Source organism: Notolabrus celidotus, chromosome 20, assembly GCF_009762535.1.
Source record: "Notolabrus celidotus isolate fNotCel1 chromosome 20, fNotCel1.pri, whole genome shotgun sequence".
Lineage (NCBI taxonomy): Eukaryota > Metazoa > Chordata > Actinopteri > Labriformes > Labridae > Notolabrus > Notolabrus celidotus.
The window spans coordinates 14,846,788-14,866,625 of NC_048291.1; the positions used below are offsets into that span (position 1 = coordinate 14,846,788).

General features: G+C 41.3%; 1 protein-coding gene across 1 annotated transcript in view; it reads left to right on the forward strand.

Annotated features, from left to right (window-relative positions):
• The window catches only part of sdk2a (sidekick cell adhesion molecule 2a), a 100,768-nt gene extending 86,578 nt beyond the window's left edge, over positions 1-14,190 (forward strand). The window contains 12 exon segments of the mRNA XM_034672929.1: positions 61-117; positions 569-670; positions 799-914; positions 1,040-1,226; positions 2,804-2,941; positions 3,619-3,780; positions 3,885-4,010; positions 4,483-4,647; positions 4,744-4,884; positions 6,363-6,507; positions 9,602-9,731; positions 12,143-14,190. Coding sequence (XP_034528820.1) covers positions 61-117; positions 569-670; positions 799-914; positions 1,040-1,226; positions 2,804-2,941; positions 3,619-3,780; positions 3,885-4,010; positions 4,483-4,647; positions 4,744-4,884; positions 6,363-6,507; positions 9,602-9,731; positions 12,143-12,553 — 1,880 coding nt within the window. The 3' untranslated portion in view covers positions 12,554-14,190.
• The last annotated feature ends 5,648 nt before the right edge of the window (positions 14,191-19,838 follow it).

Consider the following 19,838-nt stretch of genomic DNA (forward strand, 5'->3'; position numbering starts at 1 on the left):
TAACATGTTTTGCCAGTCTCAACGAATTCTGACCCTGCCCATTCTCTCTCCAAACTCCAGCTCCTTACAGCATCAGGAACTTAAGCGAGTCCTCACTCACCCAATATGAACTGGACAGTAAGTCTTTAACTTATTTTATGATTCTCTTCCGTTTATCTGAATATGTGTCCGCATAATCTCTTAAATTGTACAAAATATGCCATTTGTATGGTAGTTTACTGCAAGTTCATGCTGTACAGTCCTCCCACTCAGCCGCATCCGCTGAGGGGCCGCCACCAACTCCCACAATGTGTGTGTTACTTTAATCTCTCCAAGCTGCCCTGTCATTATTTCACAGTATTTTCTGTCTTTTTTAATCACTGACAAATCTTCCGCGTGTCCCCACAACAACCCCATCTTTTCATCAGTTTGCCTTATAAATCCACCCGTTCCTCTTTTTGTTCACTTTTTGTGATGTCGTCTTGCCACAGGCATCACTACGACTGCGTGGTCTCTCTGGAGTAACTTCTTTTGGCTCTTTTATCCTAACTGTTCTATTATAACGCTGCTGTGGGTTCTCTCCTCGCAGATTTGAGCAAACACAAACGCTATGAGATCCGTCTCAGTGTGTATAACGCTGTGGGAGAGGGTCCCAGCAGTGCACCACAGGAAGTGTTTGTTGGAGAGGCGGGTATGTTTCTTCTCTTACTGAGTAGCCTGTGTGTTTGTCAACTAATCTGCATTTTTCTAAATCTTCAATCAACTCATACAAACTGTGGAAAAGCAACTTATTCATATATAAACTCTGCCCTATTCTAGTCCCAACATCCCCTCCCCAAAATGTGGTGATCCAGTCCGCCACAGCCACACAGCTGGACGTCACGTGGGATCCTCCTCCTCTGGACGCTCAGAATGGGGACATACAGGGATACAAGGTATCAATAATGTGTCTTGTTTCTGTATTACTGAAAATCAGCTCTACTTACATCATGCCTTTCATAATTTCATAGAAATAATTGTATAAATTCCACACCCTGAACTCTTTTTATTCTGCTTCTAGATCTATTTCTGGGAGTTTCAGCTGCAGAATGAGACGGAGCGCCTGCGTACTCTGTTCCTGCCTGAGCTGGGTGTGAAGCTCAAAAACCTGACAGGATACACCACCTACATGATCAGTGTGGCAGCCTTCAATGCTGCAGGGGATGGACCCCGCTCCCTGCCCACCAGAGGGCGCACTCAGCAAGCAGGTGAGTTGCATTTAATCCAGATGTGCCTGAGGAGATCATAGTGTGTTCAAAAGACCTGGACTATTTATCTTGTAGCTTAGACCTTCTGCTAACACCATGCTGCAGCTCATAGTCTTGGATTCTCTACTTCTCTTTCGTCTCCTCTGTCTGACCTCCATCTGTCTGCCTCTATTTCTGCACAACAATACTCCTTCTCATTATTTAACCATCTTTCTGATGTTCTCTAGTGCTTCTGTAAATTACTATCTCAAGGTGAGTCCTCCCTTCAGTCACAGATGGTACCTACAAAAGAATAGATGATGAGCACTTTCATCTGGAGTCCTGGTACACAAAGCTGCAGAGCTGAAGTGAAGTACTGCAGCTTTAAGGCTAATAAAATCAGACCTGCTCCTCCTTTTCACTAAGAAGTAGAACATTTTCACTAAAGAGTTTAGTTTCGTCATGGGAGATATGGCAGAAAAGATCAGAGTCTTCTTGGCACCTCCTTCAGGAGAAGTCATGGGGGTGGAAGTCTAATGACAGCCACGGAGAAATGAATACAGAGTGCGGGGGGACACATGTAGATTAGTTTTTTGGCCGCCACTGCACAAAGACATCTGTGTTTACCAGCTAGCGAGAGTCCCTCCTCTGCGGTTTCAGCACAAATATGGTTTACAGTAGAAATGTCTCTTGTCTTATCCTTCCCCTTGAAGGCTGTGACATTGGCAAGGGGTACAAAGTGCTGAGAATTTAAAAAACACAGACAGGAATTTTGGCTCACTGCAACACGGGGCACTGGGAAGTGAGCCAACACAAGCTTTTGTGAGTTTTATGCAGAATTGGGGCAAAATCCTGACACTTAGTTGTATCTGGGTTGGGTCAGCAGGCAGAACTCTCACAGTTCTTGTTCTTCTGTCAAGGTCTCAGAGTGATTTTTATAACACTCTTGTCTCTGCTTTTCCTTTGCTTTTCACTAACACATTAGCCTAATCTGTCTGTACACCACAGGACCTGTTTTACATGCACAAAACACTGCATTGTTTAAACTCAGATAATGAACGATAAGACTGCTTTCCCTTTTAATCTCCTCATAATTCTGTTTCATGCCATCTAGCATTACTTCTCTTTTGTATTTACACTTTAATGTATCAGATTGTTTGCTGCAGACTTTGAGTGCTGCATTTAGATTCTGTTGTTTTATACTCATCCAATGCTATTTTTATGGCTGTGTAATTAACCTTAATGTCCTGAGAGTTGAGAGAAAATGGGGAAAATAGCTGCAAAAGAAAGCACTTTGCAAGTTGATAATGATGAAGATAACCACTGTGGCTTATGAAAACACTGTGGACGAATGTAAAGAGTGAATAACATGGATTTCACCGAGCTGCAAGCATAATGAAAAGGATCAAAAAATGCTTTTATTTTCTGACATTTATGTGTGTCCCAATCTGTGGCTTAATCACAGAATCTAAACATGTTCAATCATCTACAATTTACGAACGTTTACATAATATGTTTTGCTATTTCAGTCGAATGCACTGTAGTTTCGCAGTGTATGTTTTCCTCAGTTCTAACTATCCTCACCTCTTCCCCATCAGCCCCGAGTTCTCCCAGCTTTATTCGCTTCAGCGAGTTGACCACCACTTCGGTCAACGTGTCCTGGGGCGAGCCCAAGCAGGCCAATGGCATCATCGAGGGCTACCGCCTGGTTTACGAGCCCTGCACTCCTGTAGATGGTGAGAACCGCAGCCTGCAGCAGCATAACTCTGCCATGTCTTGACATTCCTCAGCTGGCTTCTTCTGACACTGATTTACAACCTCTTGCCTAGTTACCATATTCGTTCTTTAACTCACGCTGCTTAAGCTCATGCTCTAATCTGTAACAGATGAATATAGGCCCTGCAGTTACATATATGGCAAAGCTGATAAAAAAATATGCTGGAATGCTCTGGTGAGACTTTGCGCAACTTCTCGTCTCTCACTCAGAGAAACATGGCTATTAACTGGCTAAGTGTGGTTCCCTGGACCAGATTGTCAAGTAATTGGGAGCAGAGGTGGAATGCTGATCTGTGGCGGCTGTGGTCCCTGGGCTATCCACTAATGGACCCAGAGCAAAGCTGAGCAGAGCAGTAAAGACAGGCAGTATCAGTCGGTCTATTAGAAAAAGGTCCTGGTGTCTCTTCCTATCTGGAAATCTAGATTGCTGCTGGAATAATAGATCTTTTGATGTTGTATGCAAAGATATCTTGTCTGTGATGGCCTGTGGGTGTGCTCGTGCTGTCCTCTAACTCTTTGTTGAAGTGGATTTGTCTGTTTGGCTCTATGTGTACAATGCTTGGCTTTCTGTCGCTTGTAGCAAGCAGCATCTAGAGTCTTAGTGTTTTCTGTACAGACTCCTCTCCTCGCACTCCAGGTGTCAGTAAGATAGTGACGGTAGATGTGAAGGGCAGTGCTCCCCTGTGGATGAAGATCAAAGATCTGGCTGATGGTGTCACCTATAACTTCCGCATCCGGGCCAAAACGCTAACATATGGCCCTGAGGTGGAGGCAAATATCACAACCGGGCCTGGAGAAGGTGGGACTTTTCTATTCCTGGTTATATATAATCATGTGGAGTGCCTACTTGACTCAAAGGAGGCAATTTTCTCTAAACATACACTATTTTTTTGTCTTCCTAAGGGGCTCCTGGCCCTCCTGGAGAGCCCTTCATATCTCGTTATGGCACAGCTCTCACGCTGCATTGGACAAGTGGCGATCAAGGCCGTGCACCCATTACAAGATACGTCATTGAGGCTAGACCCTCAGGTGAGCCACAAAGTTTAATTTCACATGTTTTGATGTCTTGATGAGTATTTCCTGCCTGATAACTTTCAGTAGCTGTAACCTTCGGTATTATGGGTACATCATGTGTGTCACTACACAAGCTCACTCTGTCCTAGTTAAAGCACTTTTGATATGTCTGCCCCCTCATCTTGGTCTAAGCCACAGGGTAACCTTAAACTAGAGCACTTTATTAGCTTGGAATATTTTCAAACCAGGATTAAGGGCTATTTGGCCAGTGTATGCACATGTTGTCCTGCAGAAAGCTACTCATTTATTGTTGGATGTAAGTTTTGCTTGTTGAAATCTGTCTGTGAAGCTGTTGTCTTGCTGCTGCCAGGACTCTCTTTTAAAAGAGATCTTTTATCTCTATGAGAATATTTGTAGTAAAATTATACAATGAAAAATGAATAAAGTGATAAAAAAAGACTACAGCTTTGATCATTCTTTCCTTTAGACGAAGGATTGTGGGATATCCTCATCAAAGACATTCCGAAAGAAGCGACATCCTACACACTTAACCTGGAGATGCTCAGAGAGGGCGTCACCTATGACTTCAGAGTGATTGCAGTCAACGACTATGGCTATGGGTCACCCAGCGCCCCCTCACCTTCAATATCAGGTACTGACCACAGACAAATAAATCCCCAGTGACTCAGCAGAACAACCGAGGTTCTGATTTTGTTTTATTAATGTCTGTTATATGTCATGTGTTCAGCCCAGAAAGTGTCTCCATTCTATGAGGAGTGGTGGTTCCTGGTTGTGATCGCTCTGGTGGGCCTTATCTTCATCCTCCTGCTTGTTTTCATCCTCATCATCCGAGGCCAAAGCAAAAAATACACCAAAAAAGCAGATTCAGGTAGGAGACCCCAGAGTGTCCATGAAACTTTCAGCTAACAGCTCTTCTTCAGGTTTTGCAACTTAAGCTCTCTTCTAGGATCTGTCTCCCTCGTGGACAGCCCTTGGTGAGAACTGCATTTTAACGATTTCACATCCAATGTCTGTTTAAGAAAAATGGGCGCGTAAAGACTCAAACAATTAGTCAAATGACCTGGATTTCCTGAACATTGTTCGGCTGACAGGGGGAAAGATGAGAGTAAAGGTTACCTGTGAAACAGCTGCACAAGGCAGGTGAATAAACATTATTGTTCATGTTAACTGCAGTGAGAATCAATACTGGGATAAATGGCTTGGCATTGGTTTAATGCTCAGGTCATTAGTCAGACGGAGAGTAATTATGTTACTACAGCACTGTATCAAGAAGCCGATTTTCATGATTGTGAATTATCCCTGGTGACATTGCTGCTCCTGGAAACTCTTTATCACAGTTTCCCGCTTCTGTATCAATGTTAGTGGACTTAATGTTAATGCTTCACATTAAGGTTGGCAGGTAGGCACACAGAGGGCATCTGAGGCTAATTTTTCCGGACATAGGAGGAGCTTGTAGTAAAGATGGACAAAAATAAGTGGTGAGATAAGTGGAGTGAAATAACAGGTCAGGTCAAGCCTTCCTAAACTCTTGTGCCAGGGTCTTGTTAGCTTAGTCAGCGTTTAGCATGGTGCCAGGGTTAGCGGGGTCAGTAAGTGGGACTTGGTGAGACCACTAAAGACAAGGACTGGGTCTGTGTAGGGGACACAAAGAGGGCCTCTTTAGCCCTCCCAACCCCTCCCCAATTTTCTCAGCCATGAAGCTGATCTATGCTTCTGATGGCTGTTTGTTTTAATAGTTGAGGTCAGGACTGGACAGCGGGCCTGGCCGACTCACTGATGACGTCCAACTGATAATATTGATAATGAAACTTTATTTGTGTTAAAACAGGAACAAAGTAAGATTATAGAAGAATAAGAATCAGTTAATTGTGCAGTTATTGCAGAAGCATCTCAGATGTGGATGTAAGAGAAATGTAAGGCAAACAGATAAAAGAACGTAGCTTAAAAAGAGCTTAAAGCAAAGATACAAAGCTTTGGATTTAAGAATCAAAAGCAGCTTTGTACATGCACGTTTTGAAGAATTATTTAAAATTGAGTATTGATTCAGTTCCCTGATCTCTCCAGGTGGGGCATTTAAAAGTCTGACAGGAATGAAAAAGCAGTTGTTTTTCTTATCTTGTACATGTAAAATTTAGGTAGAATTGATGTTTGTGTAAAATCTACTTTTAATGAAAAATACAAGTGAATGGTCCAAAAAAGAATCCATGTCTAAGTGTTGTACCTTACTATCTTGCATTTTGCTCAACTAACATTTAAGACTGAAACTAATTTTAGATTGACAGAGGATCACAAACCATTTATCTTATTCTGAAACCCATACAGTGTCATCCTCCTACCTCTGTCCAGGTAACCACTCCAACTGCACAGCTCTGCCTCTAACCCACGGAGAGATGGTGCGGCTGGATGAGGGACGTTTCCCAGCCCTGGAGCTGAACAACAGACGCCTCTCTGTGAAAAACTCCTTCTGTCGCAAGAACGGCATCTACACACGGTCAGTTCAAGTCACTTTAAACATGTGAAATGCATGCCATGGTGTTCAGCTGATCAGTGCTTATATTTATATCTTGGTTTTAGACAGTCTGTAGGCGTAGTATTGTTTCTGGTTTTGGTGTTTAGAGTAAATAATATATTTGGCAAAAACAGTCTGTGTGGAAAGCAAAAGAAATGGCAGACAGTCAAAATTGAGCAGAATTTATTTAACATAGGTTTACAGAGTGTGCAGATAAACAATGTCAAATTGGTTTGCAGAGTGTGGCTAACGTTAGCAGAGCTAGCACCACCAGGCGTCAGTCCTTCTTGCAGGCTAACATCCACATACCTGTGCCGGTTACACTGCGCTCCTGCTGTGTTGCCAGCGTACTACCAGACGCCATCTGTCATCTGTGCTTGTTTACATTGAGGTAGTAGATCATTATAGAATTATGGCAATGACTAGTGACTAGTGGCACAACACATGACCAGAATTTTGGGATTTAGATAACAATTTGTTAGATTGACGAGTAAATCTGCTGCCGGCTAGCTAAGATGCTGACTAACAAATCTTTTGTCACATTGGATTTACTTGGTCACTATTTCATAACCTCTTACAGTGGCATGAATGTCTTGCAATTTATTAATTATCACAGAATAGCTGTATCCTGATGTCATTGTTATTGTGTGAAATGTATCTCGTAATGTACAGTATCGTATCATATCATGTTGTGTCGTATTATGAGTTACCCTGCAATCCCCACCCCTAGTTTCAAGACTGCATTCTTGTCCTTCATGCAAAGTTTTACCATAATACATTGATCGCTTAGTCTTACAGTCTTTCAGTGTTTTACTTAATGTTCAGAGAGGAATTAATGATGCCCTGTTATGTATTCCCCTCTTTCCTCACAATAGTCTATCGGTCTTGAGAGAACAAGCCAAACCTTGAGGCGCCAAGCTGCTGATTTGGGCCTCCTTCCGCTCCCCTCGTTGATATGCAATGTTTGTCTGTAGCAACAATTTATATAAAGGAACAGCACAATAGCAGATAGTTAGCATTCATGAGCTACTGCCTGTGCTCTTTGTCTGTCCATCACTGCTTGAGACAAAGGGTGCTTATGGGTCCTAGCGGGTCATGTTCTTTGGCTTTCAGCCCAGAGTTTCTCTCAAATGCAGCGCTGTGAAAGCACTATACCGCTGGTACAAGAACATGTCCTTCTACCCCGTCAGCTGGACTTTGGCATGCTAGTTTTTTGGTTTGTGTAAACATTAGATAAGAGGAATTTCACAAACTCACTCATCACATGAGTCAGTCCGAGTCATGGGTCACATATTTGGTGACTGGATGGAAAGTCACGTGCCCGTGTCGGGAGATGAGGGTTCAAAGTCTGCTCCCTGTCACAACAAAGTAAAAAAAAAGATGTTGTTTTTTCACATAACTGTTGTAAAATGTGTTAGAGGGTCTGCATTAAGGACAGGCAGGGGGAATCTGTGCTGTTTTCTCCTTGACCAAGGAGCCCCAAGAAGGGGGATCAAAGGGGCCTTGCGATGCTCCCTCTCTTTGAAGAGCTTCAATCTGCTAGCATACTCTTTGCTAATGATCTGTGGACTAAGGAAGAAGAGTGGGAGGGCTCCCCTTGGGATATTTGAAAGGGCGAGGGAAAATAGGATGAATGAGACAGATAAGGCAAGAGGAAAATACAGTGCTCCTAAATAATTCAGAGCTCTCTGGGAGGGTTCTTGAGTGTGATCGGTTGCAGGGCCCATGGTCCTTCCCCTACGATCACATGGCCTCATCCTTTTAATGTCTGACTCAAACTTGTCTGAATTCTAAGCAGTCTGGGTGTTTTTTTCTCTCACAGTACACCCCCACACGTCATCCCCTTTAACCCAGAGGAGATGTCCCTTTGTTGTGTCAGCCCTTTCATGGCCGTTGTCATGTTGTGTCTTCAGAGTTCCTGTTCTTTAGATTTCAAGGGATTTAGCTTCTGCGTATATGTCTCAGTTCATATTAATTTTTATTCGAGAGGTAGTCAAGGTTGTCTGCTTCATGCCTTGATAATACACTTGACATCACAGCGTTTTATGCTCCGCTATTCTGCCCCCACATCCAACATTTTCCATTTCACATCATTTAAACATTTACTTTCAAGCCCATCCTGGTTCTTATAAGTCTTTTTAAAACCAGTGGAGCAAACTCCTCTTTTCAATGCTGTGTTCACCCAAGTTTTACACTGAGCCCTCTGATGTAGCCCAGTGATGTGAGGGTAGCAGTGCACATTCGGCCCTCAGACCATCCGATTCGGTCCCAGCAGACCTTGAACACAGCCACGGCCATTACTGCAAAGGAAGAGAAATAATTGTCCGCACAGATGTTTTTCTCTGCTTCACTTTTAGGGGCTTAATGACTGGAGCTGGAGGAAGCTGGGGGTCTTTTACTTGACCTGCGCTCATAAAAGAAGTTTATAATAGGTTGCCGAGCTCAGGGCCATGCTTAGTTATGCAGCTTTTCTGCAGGAGGTCTAAATCTCTGACTGACTCAAATTGTACACTCTAATCACCACAAAGAGCCCTTTCAGGAAGATGCACAGATCTTTCTTTTTTTAATCCAGTTCGTGCTTCGCAGGATGCTTGAGGTGAGCTCAACTCACCCCCTGCCTAAATGGCAGTTTGCAAAGATATGATGTAAATTAGATCAATTATAATCCTGTCCCTGCTCTAATCAGTTGGCTTCGTGGAATGCACAAATATCCCTCTCCGTTTTGTCAAAACTAGGCCATCAATTTAATTTCCATAATCAATGAGTCCCTGCATGCTGATCCAACTCAACTCCCTGTTGGATATTAGGCTTCTTCATTTTTGAAGACCTATTTCACAGCCTCCCATTAGTCATCTGAGTGCTGTCAGACACAGTGATGATGAGCCCTTTTATGTTTACTCAAACAAGTTCTCAAAGAAGAGAGAGAGCTCTTGAAAATCAGCTTGAGATTCCCGGAGGGAAATATGGTGATGATCAAATATCAAAATTTTATATAACCATTAGCTCTCTCTCCCACAGTTTTCTTTCTATCTCTCACAGACACTCTTTCTAAGTCTTCTTTTTTCTGTCTCTGCAGGTCTCCACCAAGACCAAGTCCCGGGAGTCTGCACTACTCAGATGAGGATGTCAGCACTAAGTACAATGACCTGATCCCAGCAGAAAGCAGCAGCCTGACTGAGAAACCCTCAGAGATATCTGACTCACAGGTAAGCATGTAACCTTAGCTTCTACTTTTGTCCTATTCATTTTGAGAAGGTAGTGAACTTGAGTTAAAAAGTGGCCAGTGACAAATTCTTCCAAGGCAAAGTCTTATCCTTTCTGCACTCAAAATTGCTTCTGTCTTCCTCACTGTCTTCCTCACTGTCTTGCAAACTTCCATCCTTTTTTGCCCTCATCATACTTTCCTGGATGCAAAAAACTAGAAAGCTATGAACCGGCAGCAGCACAATCTGTTTCAGTTACATCACTGTAAAATTAAACATCAGCTGTTAGCGTAGGCTGACATCTGAGTTTTCAGACTGAATTCTCCCATGGGAAGTCAACATGGGGCTGATTCTCATGTCCCATGTGTTCTGAAATGTCCTCAAAACTAATTAATTTCCCTCAAACAGGAAATGCTGTGTTAATCTGGGCCTGCTCAGCTCATCATGTGATGATCTGGATGGCTGAGTGTGGGTGTGAGAGAGAAAGGGAGGTTCAGAGCAGAAATGGGGACATTAGAAGAAGGGGTGTGCGATATTGTCAAAAATAATATCTTGATATTCTGTGTAAGTTGAGTTAACCACGACCGACCAGCCAAGGTACCAGCCAAACAAAAACACATGGAGTCGGTGGAAGCTTTTCAAATCCTTCATGTTCTGTGCGGTGGTTAATTTGAAGATGGTGAAACAATTAGTTGTTGAGCTGTCTGTAATGGCTGCTGCCTTCTGACATTGTCTGAAGAATGGCATCTTTTGAGCAACATCCATGTTTTCGAAGCCTAACCACCTCCATATGAGAGAGGATGACCCACGTCTAGCAATTCAATCTAATGACATTGGTTCTAAGGCTGGTGGTGTTTGTGTTTCCTTTCCTGGCAATGTTTGTTCACTCGTTTTTAACTTCAGACATGCAGGCAGCTATGCTAGCTTGGTTTGTTGTGCTGTGTGAATGTGAATTGGACTCTCTAGGCGTATTTTGATTGTTTTTTTGCAAAATGACTGGCATACTCTGTATTGTCATTTAGCACATTGTTAAAACAACAAATTAAGGGGTGCTAGTTAAGCCGAGTGGTCAATATCACACGCCTTGTGTATAGAGGCTGTAGTCCTTGAAGTGTGGGTGGCCTGGGTCATTAACTTGCTGCCTTTTGCTCCATGTCTGTCCCCAGTTTCTGATCCCAGTTTGCTGCTCTATCTTCTATCCTATCCTCTCTGAATAAAGGCTTTAAAGCGAAGAATAAAACAATAAAAAAAAAAAATAATAATAAGATATTATCTTAGACGAGGTACATCCCACACCCCTGGTTACAAGTATTCTGGGATGACAGATACAAAAAAAAGCAGAGATGCTGATTGTTGCAGATCATGAACATCTGTCTTCCCACACTCAGACTACGTTTCTCTCGCCGATTTATCTGGTCCCTGCACAGTCAAAACATTGTTCAACCCGGATTGAACAAACGCTAGTCCCTTGGGACACACAAACTGGTGTTGTTCTTCTCTTCTGCATGGCCTCCCTCTGTTTACCTGCCACTTGTGCAAATAAATGCCGCTTCAACATCTGTTAAGCTGTGCTGTCTCAATAGAGCAGTAGAAGGGCAGCCACTTGTCAGGCATGCAAATATGCCAAGTGGTAATGTCGTCTATGAGAGCAGTTTGCTCTTTGTTTGTGTCTCTCAGTCAGCTTGTTGTGCTGGAAAGATGTCAGAATTAATTCACACAAACATTTGTAACTTTAGAAACAAGCTAATGACACGATAAAGGGAAAATAATCATGTAAACATTGTCTCTGTCCAATTCTAGGACACTCTTGTGTACAGTTATCACTTCTGTGCTCCACAGAGCTACGGGTAGGCACCAATGTAAAAGATGCTTAATAGCAGTCATTCATGTTGGAGTTGTTCTGATACCGATATGAGGCATGGAGGCCGATACCAATATCAGTACTGGTTTTAGCCTCCATTACTGACCTAAAATGCTGCAATGGGTAAATGAGGGATATACAAATCAATGCTCCAATCCCATACCATAACAAGTCTGCCCCCCAAATTGACTTTTTTTAGGTAAATTAATGTATGATAATAACAAACTATGTATATGTACATACTGGTGTCCGAGGGGCACCATATTCAGGTCAAGGTGTTGGAATCTTAATTGGGGAGACAAAAAGGTATCAGAACAGCTCTAATTATTGTGTATCGATCAACATATCTCTCAGTAGATAAACCCTGCTTTGTGACTCAGTGTTGTGCAGTTTGACAAAGGATCCTGCATTAGAATTAGCCCCAGCTCTACAGCTTGTTAATGTAGCTGTCATGTATATCCCTGTGGTAAAAATCCTTAACATATGTCTACTAAGTCATTAATCTGCCTTTTAATATATTTACATGTTTTCTTCCTCCTCTTCCCTCCTCCAGGGCAGCGACAGCGAGTATGAGATGGATCAGAGCCGACAGAAGACCCACTCCTTTGTCAACCACTACATCAGTGACCCCACGTACTACAACTCCTGGCGGCGGCAGCAGAAGGGCGTCTCTCGCCCGCCTGCGTATGGCTACTCCCAGCCCGAGCCTCTGGTTGAACAGGAGTCACGACAGCACCCGCCCCCCGTACCCCCTCTGCCCCCTCTCCTCCCCCAGGGTGCCCCGTCTCCACAGCCCCAGTGCCAGGGCCAGGGCACTCTGTTTAGGTCAAAGGGAAGCCGGACTCCTACCCCCTCCCTGCTGTCCTCCGACCCCCCCAGCCAGCATGGCACCCTGTACCGACCCCCCAGCAGCCTGGGTTGTGCCGCACAGGCACCTACCGCGGGCTTCTCCTCTTTTGTTTGACACACGGCTCTCCTTTCAATGACAACAGGACCCTGAGGATGAGACTTTGAGTGTGTTGTCGTTGGTTTATTTGTATTTTGTTCTTTTTTAATTTTCCTCTATTGTTTTCTTTTTCTGTCAAACTGACAGTTGTTGCTCATTATTAAGCATTGCAACATTGAATAGTGTTTTCTCCTCTGTGAAGAATGTGTGTGAATGAATGTGTGTTGAGCGTATGGTTGGTTAATTCATGTGATGTGTATTTTATTGAAAAGACAATCATTTGAAAGTTTTATGCGTTGCTTGAGTACATTTATTTGAAGGTATGTAAACAAGGGAGAACCTGAGGTTCTGAAAAAAGAAAACCTTGTTTTAAAAAAAATGTAATATTGTTTCATATGAGAGCTTTATGGAAAAACACCCACATTAGAATCACAGAGAGTGGACTACGTGGCTTGCTGAGACTGTACAATGTGAACCCGACTCTGATGGAATAATTTTACGCTTGGACAAAGGACAAAGTAAAAAGTGAGAAAACAGACTCTGACCCGGCGAGAGACACCATGAGGTGAAAGTAAAACCTCGGCTGCCTTTGAGGTCTCTCACTCTGCCTAATCATAGTTGGAACTGCATTATGTTGTTTACTATACGTACTTGTCTCATATGTTTCCAAGATATTTATATCAATCAGCTTCAAGCTCAAACATTTTCCGAACGTGCTAGTGGACAATGTTAGAATCACATTAAAGCATTGTGGCACCTTTATAGTAGTCTGAGGAATGGTTGATGTGTGCTGATGCTCCTGTCAGTAGATATACAAGCTAAGGCAACTTCTTAATTTGCATCGGTTTTGCTTTTATGTTTTTCCCACAGAATATGACTGAAAGGACCAAATGCACAAATCTCTTGGTTCAGATTACCACGACTGCATTAAACATTTTTTATATAAAGTGCAGTAATAACAGTCGATGGAGAGGTTGCAATAGACATAAATAGCAATTATAGAAGGTGTGAGGACTTACATAATTAGGTTTACCACAGAGTTTACGAGTACAAGAGGTCCAAACTGTCTTGGATTTTTTCACAAGTTTTTTGAGAATGTGTTTCTTGACACTATAAAAATCAAAACATAAAATGGTCACTAGTGGCAAATATTCTAAATGAGAAAAGCTGATATGTGTATTTTCAAATCTTGTTCACAAGGCCTGGGAAGACATATCAGCTTGATTGTGTATCTATGTTAATTTAGAAGAAACATAACTGAAGTCAGTTCTCAACAACAACATCAAAGGACACTGTATTGTACATGAAATGCTTCACCAAGGACCATCATGTGAGATTAGTGTGTGTTTTAACATGTTACAGTGTAACATGGCATTGATATGATGACTGAAAATGTGTTTTATGCTCAGAGTGCATACATTGTGCTATAAGATGTTTCTACAACACTTTTTGAATATGCTGGATCTTTTACAAACAGTTAATGGGACTTTGCTGTGCTGAAGTTTGACCCATAGTGTATAAAACTTAGACAGTCCGGTCCAGAAATATCATCTGTCAACATTACAATGTGAACTTCACTTTATACACCTTGAAGGAAACACTATGGACCTTGTTCATGGTAGCTCTCAAAAATAAATTATTCTATTTGCAATGGCTTTTTCTTCATGCTTCACATGAGGATTGAAGAGATTATTACACAGAGTGGTAAATCTTTCAGCAGTGAGTTTTAAGAAAATTCAAAACCATATCAGACCCTGCAGACAGTCCAGTAAACTATTGCATGGTCTGGAGGAAAAGTGAGCATAGGTGACACTTGATCCTACAGAGAAGAAACGACCTGATTCCCTCAGCCACAACAGAGACATAATTGGGATGCAGAAGAGCACAGAGTTGCAGGCAAGAATTTGAAGAAGAACCTGATCCGGTGCAAGCATGCTGAAAGCTGGGGAGGGTTGGAGAGTGTGCCTGGTAATCTCCCTTATTTCAGTCCGGAAAACATTTGATCTAAAGCAAAGGCAAAGGGGGGAGGAACAGAGGGATCAGGCTGGAAGGTTTTGGGTAAGAAGAGAAAGTCATGTCAAGGGTACAGATAACTGCATCTGAACATCTTTAAGTGCACAGATCAACAAAACGGTAGTATGAATAATAATGAGAGGTTACATTTTGGAATAGTGGATGGATTATTCTACATGGATAATTGATCATTATACAAATGGTCGTAGTTACGGGTTATTAAGTAATTTTACATGAGGTGAAGTCAGACTTTAATGTTGTCCTTGCAGGTAAGAAATCAGCGATAGTACTTTTACTTTGACTTCTACATTTTTTCTAATTTATGGACTGATTTAAAGTCAACTTCAAGCTCAATGTGCTATTGAGTGTAGTTCACCTTCTCACTGCAAGAAAACACAGAAATCTTATGTTTATATCACAGAAGCGGCTTCATATCAACAAATCTGCTACATTCTCAATTTCAGGTCAGAATCCCCTCCTGGGAGTGACTAATGCAGAATTCGTCCCAATTCTGACTGTTCTTGTTGCAGCGCATCAGAGCACATCTGCAACTCAGCTAATTCTTCTTGACTGGTTACTCTAAAATAGGACAAATTCATAATGTACTGTAGAAATTGAACAAGGAGCTTTGAAAAAAGAGTCCATGAACAAAGATTTTTGTCAAAATGGAGATATCCTTTGCTTTTTGTTTCCATAGCATTGGATTTATCCCTGTGAAGTGAGTATCAGTCAGGACAGTCAATTAGATGAAGTGTGTGCACTATAATCCTGAAGCTCTTGTCTGTTTTGGGTAATAAGTTCTCCCACAAGCTTCTGTTAGGCACTCAGCTGAAATTTGCATGTACTTGTTCCACCAGTCGGAGCTGTCTAGACCTTTGATTTTGTCCTTTCACAAAGCACATTGCTATCACCACCCCAAATAGCTGTCTACAAAGTGACAGACTTGTTGAGGAAAGGGCTAATAAAGCTTAAAGGGTACGGTCTTCTCTCCCTGTCATACTGTTCATAAGGAGCATAGACTCATATTTTAGACCCTTTGCTGCGAAATACAACATATTGGATTGATTACTTAGATCAAAACATTTGAGCAAACCTTTGATCAGCTATGTGGGAAATTGTTACATCATACTGCCTCCCTTCTGATTGTCTGTGGTCTCATATTAACAAAATCTTCCAATGGACTCTACATAACAGTGAAAGTAGCCACAGTGACATTTAACATTTGTTTGTATATATATATTTTAAAGCCTCAACAGCCACATTTTTGAGGGGCTCTTAGCTTAGCGGTTAATGCACGTGCCATATGTACAGAGGCTTTAGCCCTTGTCGCAGCTGTTGCAGGTTCAACTCCCAGTCGCAATTATTTGCTGTGATCATCTCAAACTCTTTACTCTCCAATTTTCCATCTCTCCTCATTGGTCCCCTCCATTAAGGGAAAAAGCTATGTTATGTATCTATCATGTTTGTCAGGGCACAATGGTAACAAGTTTTCATTCAGGTATTCCCACCTTAAAGCTCATCCTTATTTATCATCATTTACCCTAACTAGGACTTTCATTTACGAAAAAGAAACACCATGCAGATTGAAAGAAGACTTAGGGCCTGTGTCCACTAACAGCCTTTTTTAGGGGAAGGACATGCCTATTTTCTGTGCAAAGCCAAAAACAATACAGCATAAGCATTTTGACACTTAGTATCCTAAGCGCAATAATGCCCTTGATGTCAGCTCTTTTTTCCAAGTTCTCTCAGTTGAAAAAAGTTCAGCCTCTAGAAAAGTGCAGTGCTCGTCAATGTCACTTTTCCATCACTACCTAATTAAAATCAAGAAGAGGTGGACTTTGGTTAATTGTCAGAGGAGATAACTACCTCCCTAGTTTGTTGGGGGAATACTTTCTGTGCCTGCAGCTGCTGCTTATGCTTCAACAGGATTTCCAACAATTGTTTTTACATTTACTTTGTACAATTGTATTAAATAAAAACAGATACAAAGCATACATTTCATTTTAAGACAGACCTTAGTATCACTGAAAGTGGGAAGCAGAAGTGCTACAAGATAACTTTTGGTAACCTCGCAAACAGTAAGCACCAGTGAGATTGGAGCGCTTTGAAATTTAGATGAGCAACACAAAAATATGCCTTAAGTGGACACGGGCTCGTAATATCAAGAACTATGAGACTGAACTTATAACAATTAAAATCAAAAACACAACAGACTGCAAACAAAGCTCTGCCAAGATGCCAAACTGAAAGTTCCAGGAGGTTACAGGGATACAAATACACAGTCAGGGAGGAAATGGCAGCAATTGACCTGAGAACGAGAGGAGCAACAATCAAGAAAAAAAAAAAGATTTTCCTGGAAGTCCACCATGCCAGAACTGAGATTGAAGTTTTTGAAAGATTAAAAATACTTCAAAGATGCTGCAAGGAGTAAGTCAAAGACAAAAGCACCACAGCACAAACATCCTCTTTTCATGTACTAGTGAATAGAGCTGTCAGAGCTGCCAACGCAAAACACAGAGCTGTAACAATAGGAGATTGTTGTGTTGTCCCAACAGCAGCACTGAGAAATGAAAAGCCCTCCATCACTGAGCAAAGAAGAACTTAAACACGAACTTTTACAGTAATCCTCCTGTCTTTTTCTTTTTCTTTTTCTTTTTCTTTTTCTAGAGGGACTGTGTTTTTGTTACTTAACACTGATATTTCTCTTGATGTGTTGCTGGAAAAGTTCATCTTCCCACTTAAGAATATGTTTTTCTATCTCTTGCATCGAATAGTTTCATGCATACTACAATGTATCAAATGGGTGTGTCACATAACTCAGCAGGAGAATAACTGATTAATGAGCTGCATTACTGAATGAGCTGCGTTACTAAATGCATCTTAATGCAGGTTTTACAGTAATCGATTTGTTGCTGTGTTTGGAAGTGCTTTCTCTGATCTCCAGCCTCAATCAGCAAGATAAAGAAGAGCAAAATAGAGAAGAGAGTCATTGTAATGAAAGAAAAATGAGTAAAAATTCACTTTTAATGGTCTTTTCACATTTGTTAGCCACAGTAAAGATGAAGCTACTGCTGGATTGTGGGTTTATGCAAGATGTAACTTAGAACATTTGAACGCAGCTTGATACAGGACAAAAGGCCACTGCAGTCACATTCTCACTATAAAGAACTTTGTTCTCCCATCAGCTGGTGGGACAGACCATCTGGGAACATAGCCAAAGGCAGAAAATAACTTCAATGTATGTGATGGACAGTCTCCATGCTGCTCTTTGCATTATGCAAAGGACAGAGAATTTAAAGGACATCATGGGCAGAAATGCTTATACCACAAATCGGCAGTAAATGATCAAAGTGAATAGTCATTCCAGCCAGGTATGGTGGAGGAGATTGGTTTTTGCCTTTTGATAATTATCAACTATTCACACATTCCTTTCTACTGAGCTCAGGGTTAGCACGCACAGCCTTGGGGTGCACTGTGGCAGCTTTCCTCTCATTTCCATCGCAAAAGGTATTAATGAATGCTCACTGACAGAGGGTAGCTGATCAAGCTGGAATACACAAGCAGGAAAAGAAAGGAGGACATTCTCTGCTCACTCAAAGTCTTCTCTGATCCTAGAGAGTGCTATATCTGTCATAGTTTTTGGACATCTTTTCTGAAACTAAATTCAAACTATAAGTTGCATATTTTCAAAATACAGTTGGATGTCATTTAAACAAACAGGGCAGCTATTTAAAATGTAATACTTTGCCTTTAATACCTCAAGAATAAGCTTCTCTGAAACATAACATACTGACTCATCATTAGGTTTGCAAGCTTTAAGTGCCTAAAGAACTGTCAGCAGATTAAGATAAATGCCACCTATAAGACTGATTAGCATCTAAATGCTATCCTCTGTGTTAACTCATTGAGATACACTCGGGGAATATGTTATGTATGGCACTTGAGGGCGAATTTAATCTTTTGGAATAGTTTTCCCTATACTCCACAATCATTCATTGAAAATGTATATCATTCAAATTAAAAATATATATTTTAACTTAACTGTTCTTAACACCTGGCTGTGTTAAATACTTGAATCTGATTGGTCAAAACCCTATAACAAAGGCAAGTGATTCTCAGCAGGAGAAGCAGCCAGGGCAAACCTGATCAAACTTGTTATTGTAAATCAATTCACATAAAGGAGATCCGGCACATTTCACCTCTGCCTGTTGACACTGTGGCAAAAAAGTTAGTTACCATTAGCATTCTTAAATTGTGAACATCACATTAAAAACATAATTTTACATTAAAACGGTAAACATCATCGTATATGTATCTTCACATATTTAACAAATAGTATATATGCTGTAAATTGTACAGTATATGCTGTCATATTTCCCCACTTCATTCATATGCAGCAACCTGTGAAATTACTTACAATGTGATACATTTTGCAGCATCCATAGCAAACTTTAAAATCACCGGCTTGGAGTCCTACTAGCAAAAAAGAAATGAAATACAGTATATCACTGTGCTTTGCGTTTTATTACCGGTTGCAGCTATCATGTACATCACTGTTCCTTATACACTGTCGCACACTGTCCATCATTGTACGGTCGTAGGCTCTCTCACTGGCTGATTTTTATTTATAAATCTATTCTTGGACTTCTCTCTACATCCTTGTGTGTACATGTGTAGAAACCTCAGCCAATATGGCCTGCGCTCTCGGGACATCATACAGTTGCAGGTCCCAAGAGTCAGAACTGAACTGGGCAAAAAGGCTTTTAAATTTTCATCCCCATTTACTTGGAATGATGTGCAGAAGGACTTGAAACTGATACATCATGTAACTCTGGGGGAATTCAAGTCAATCATAAAAAAACACAGAGAAACAAACTCAATTGGATCTTGTGATTGCACTGTGTAATCATGTAACCATGTGAAACTGTGACCGTATTTTATTTGTGTTGTTTTGTGTGCTTGTTGTGTGTTGTTACCTATTTTGTGCTGCCATCTTGGCCAGGTCACTCTCGAAAAAGAGGTTTTAAATCTCAATGAGTCTTTTACCTGGTTAAATAAATAAAGAAAATGTTATTGTTATGCCAAGACAAGGAAGCTGATTCTAATTGTAAAATATTTTGGTGTTTGCACAAAATGGGAGATGCATATTTCCTATCTTGATGACATGTTGATAAATAACAAAACACCTCACAGTCACACATCAGATTGATTGAAATAATTCACAACACTGCCAAAGAATAACACTCCGATCTGCAGATGTTTCAAAATCAGCACTTACTCCTAATTTATA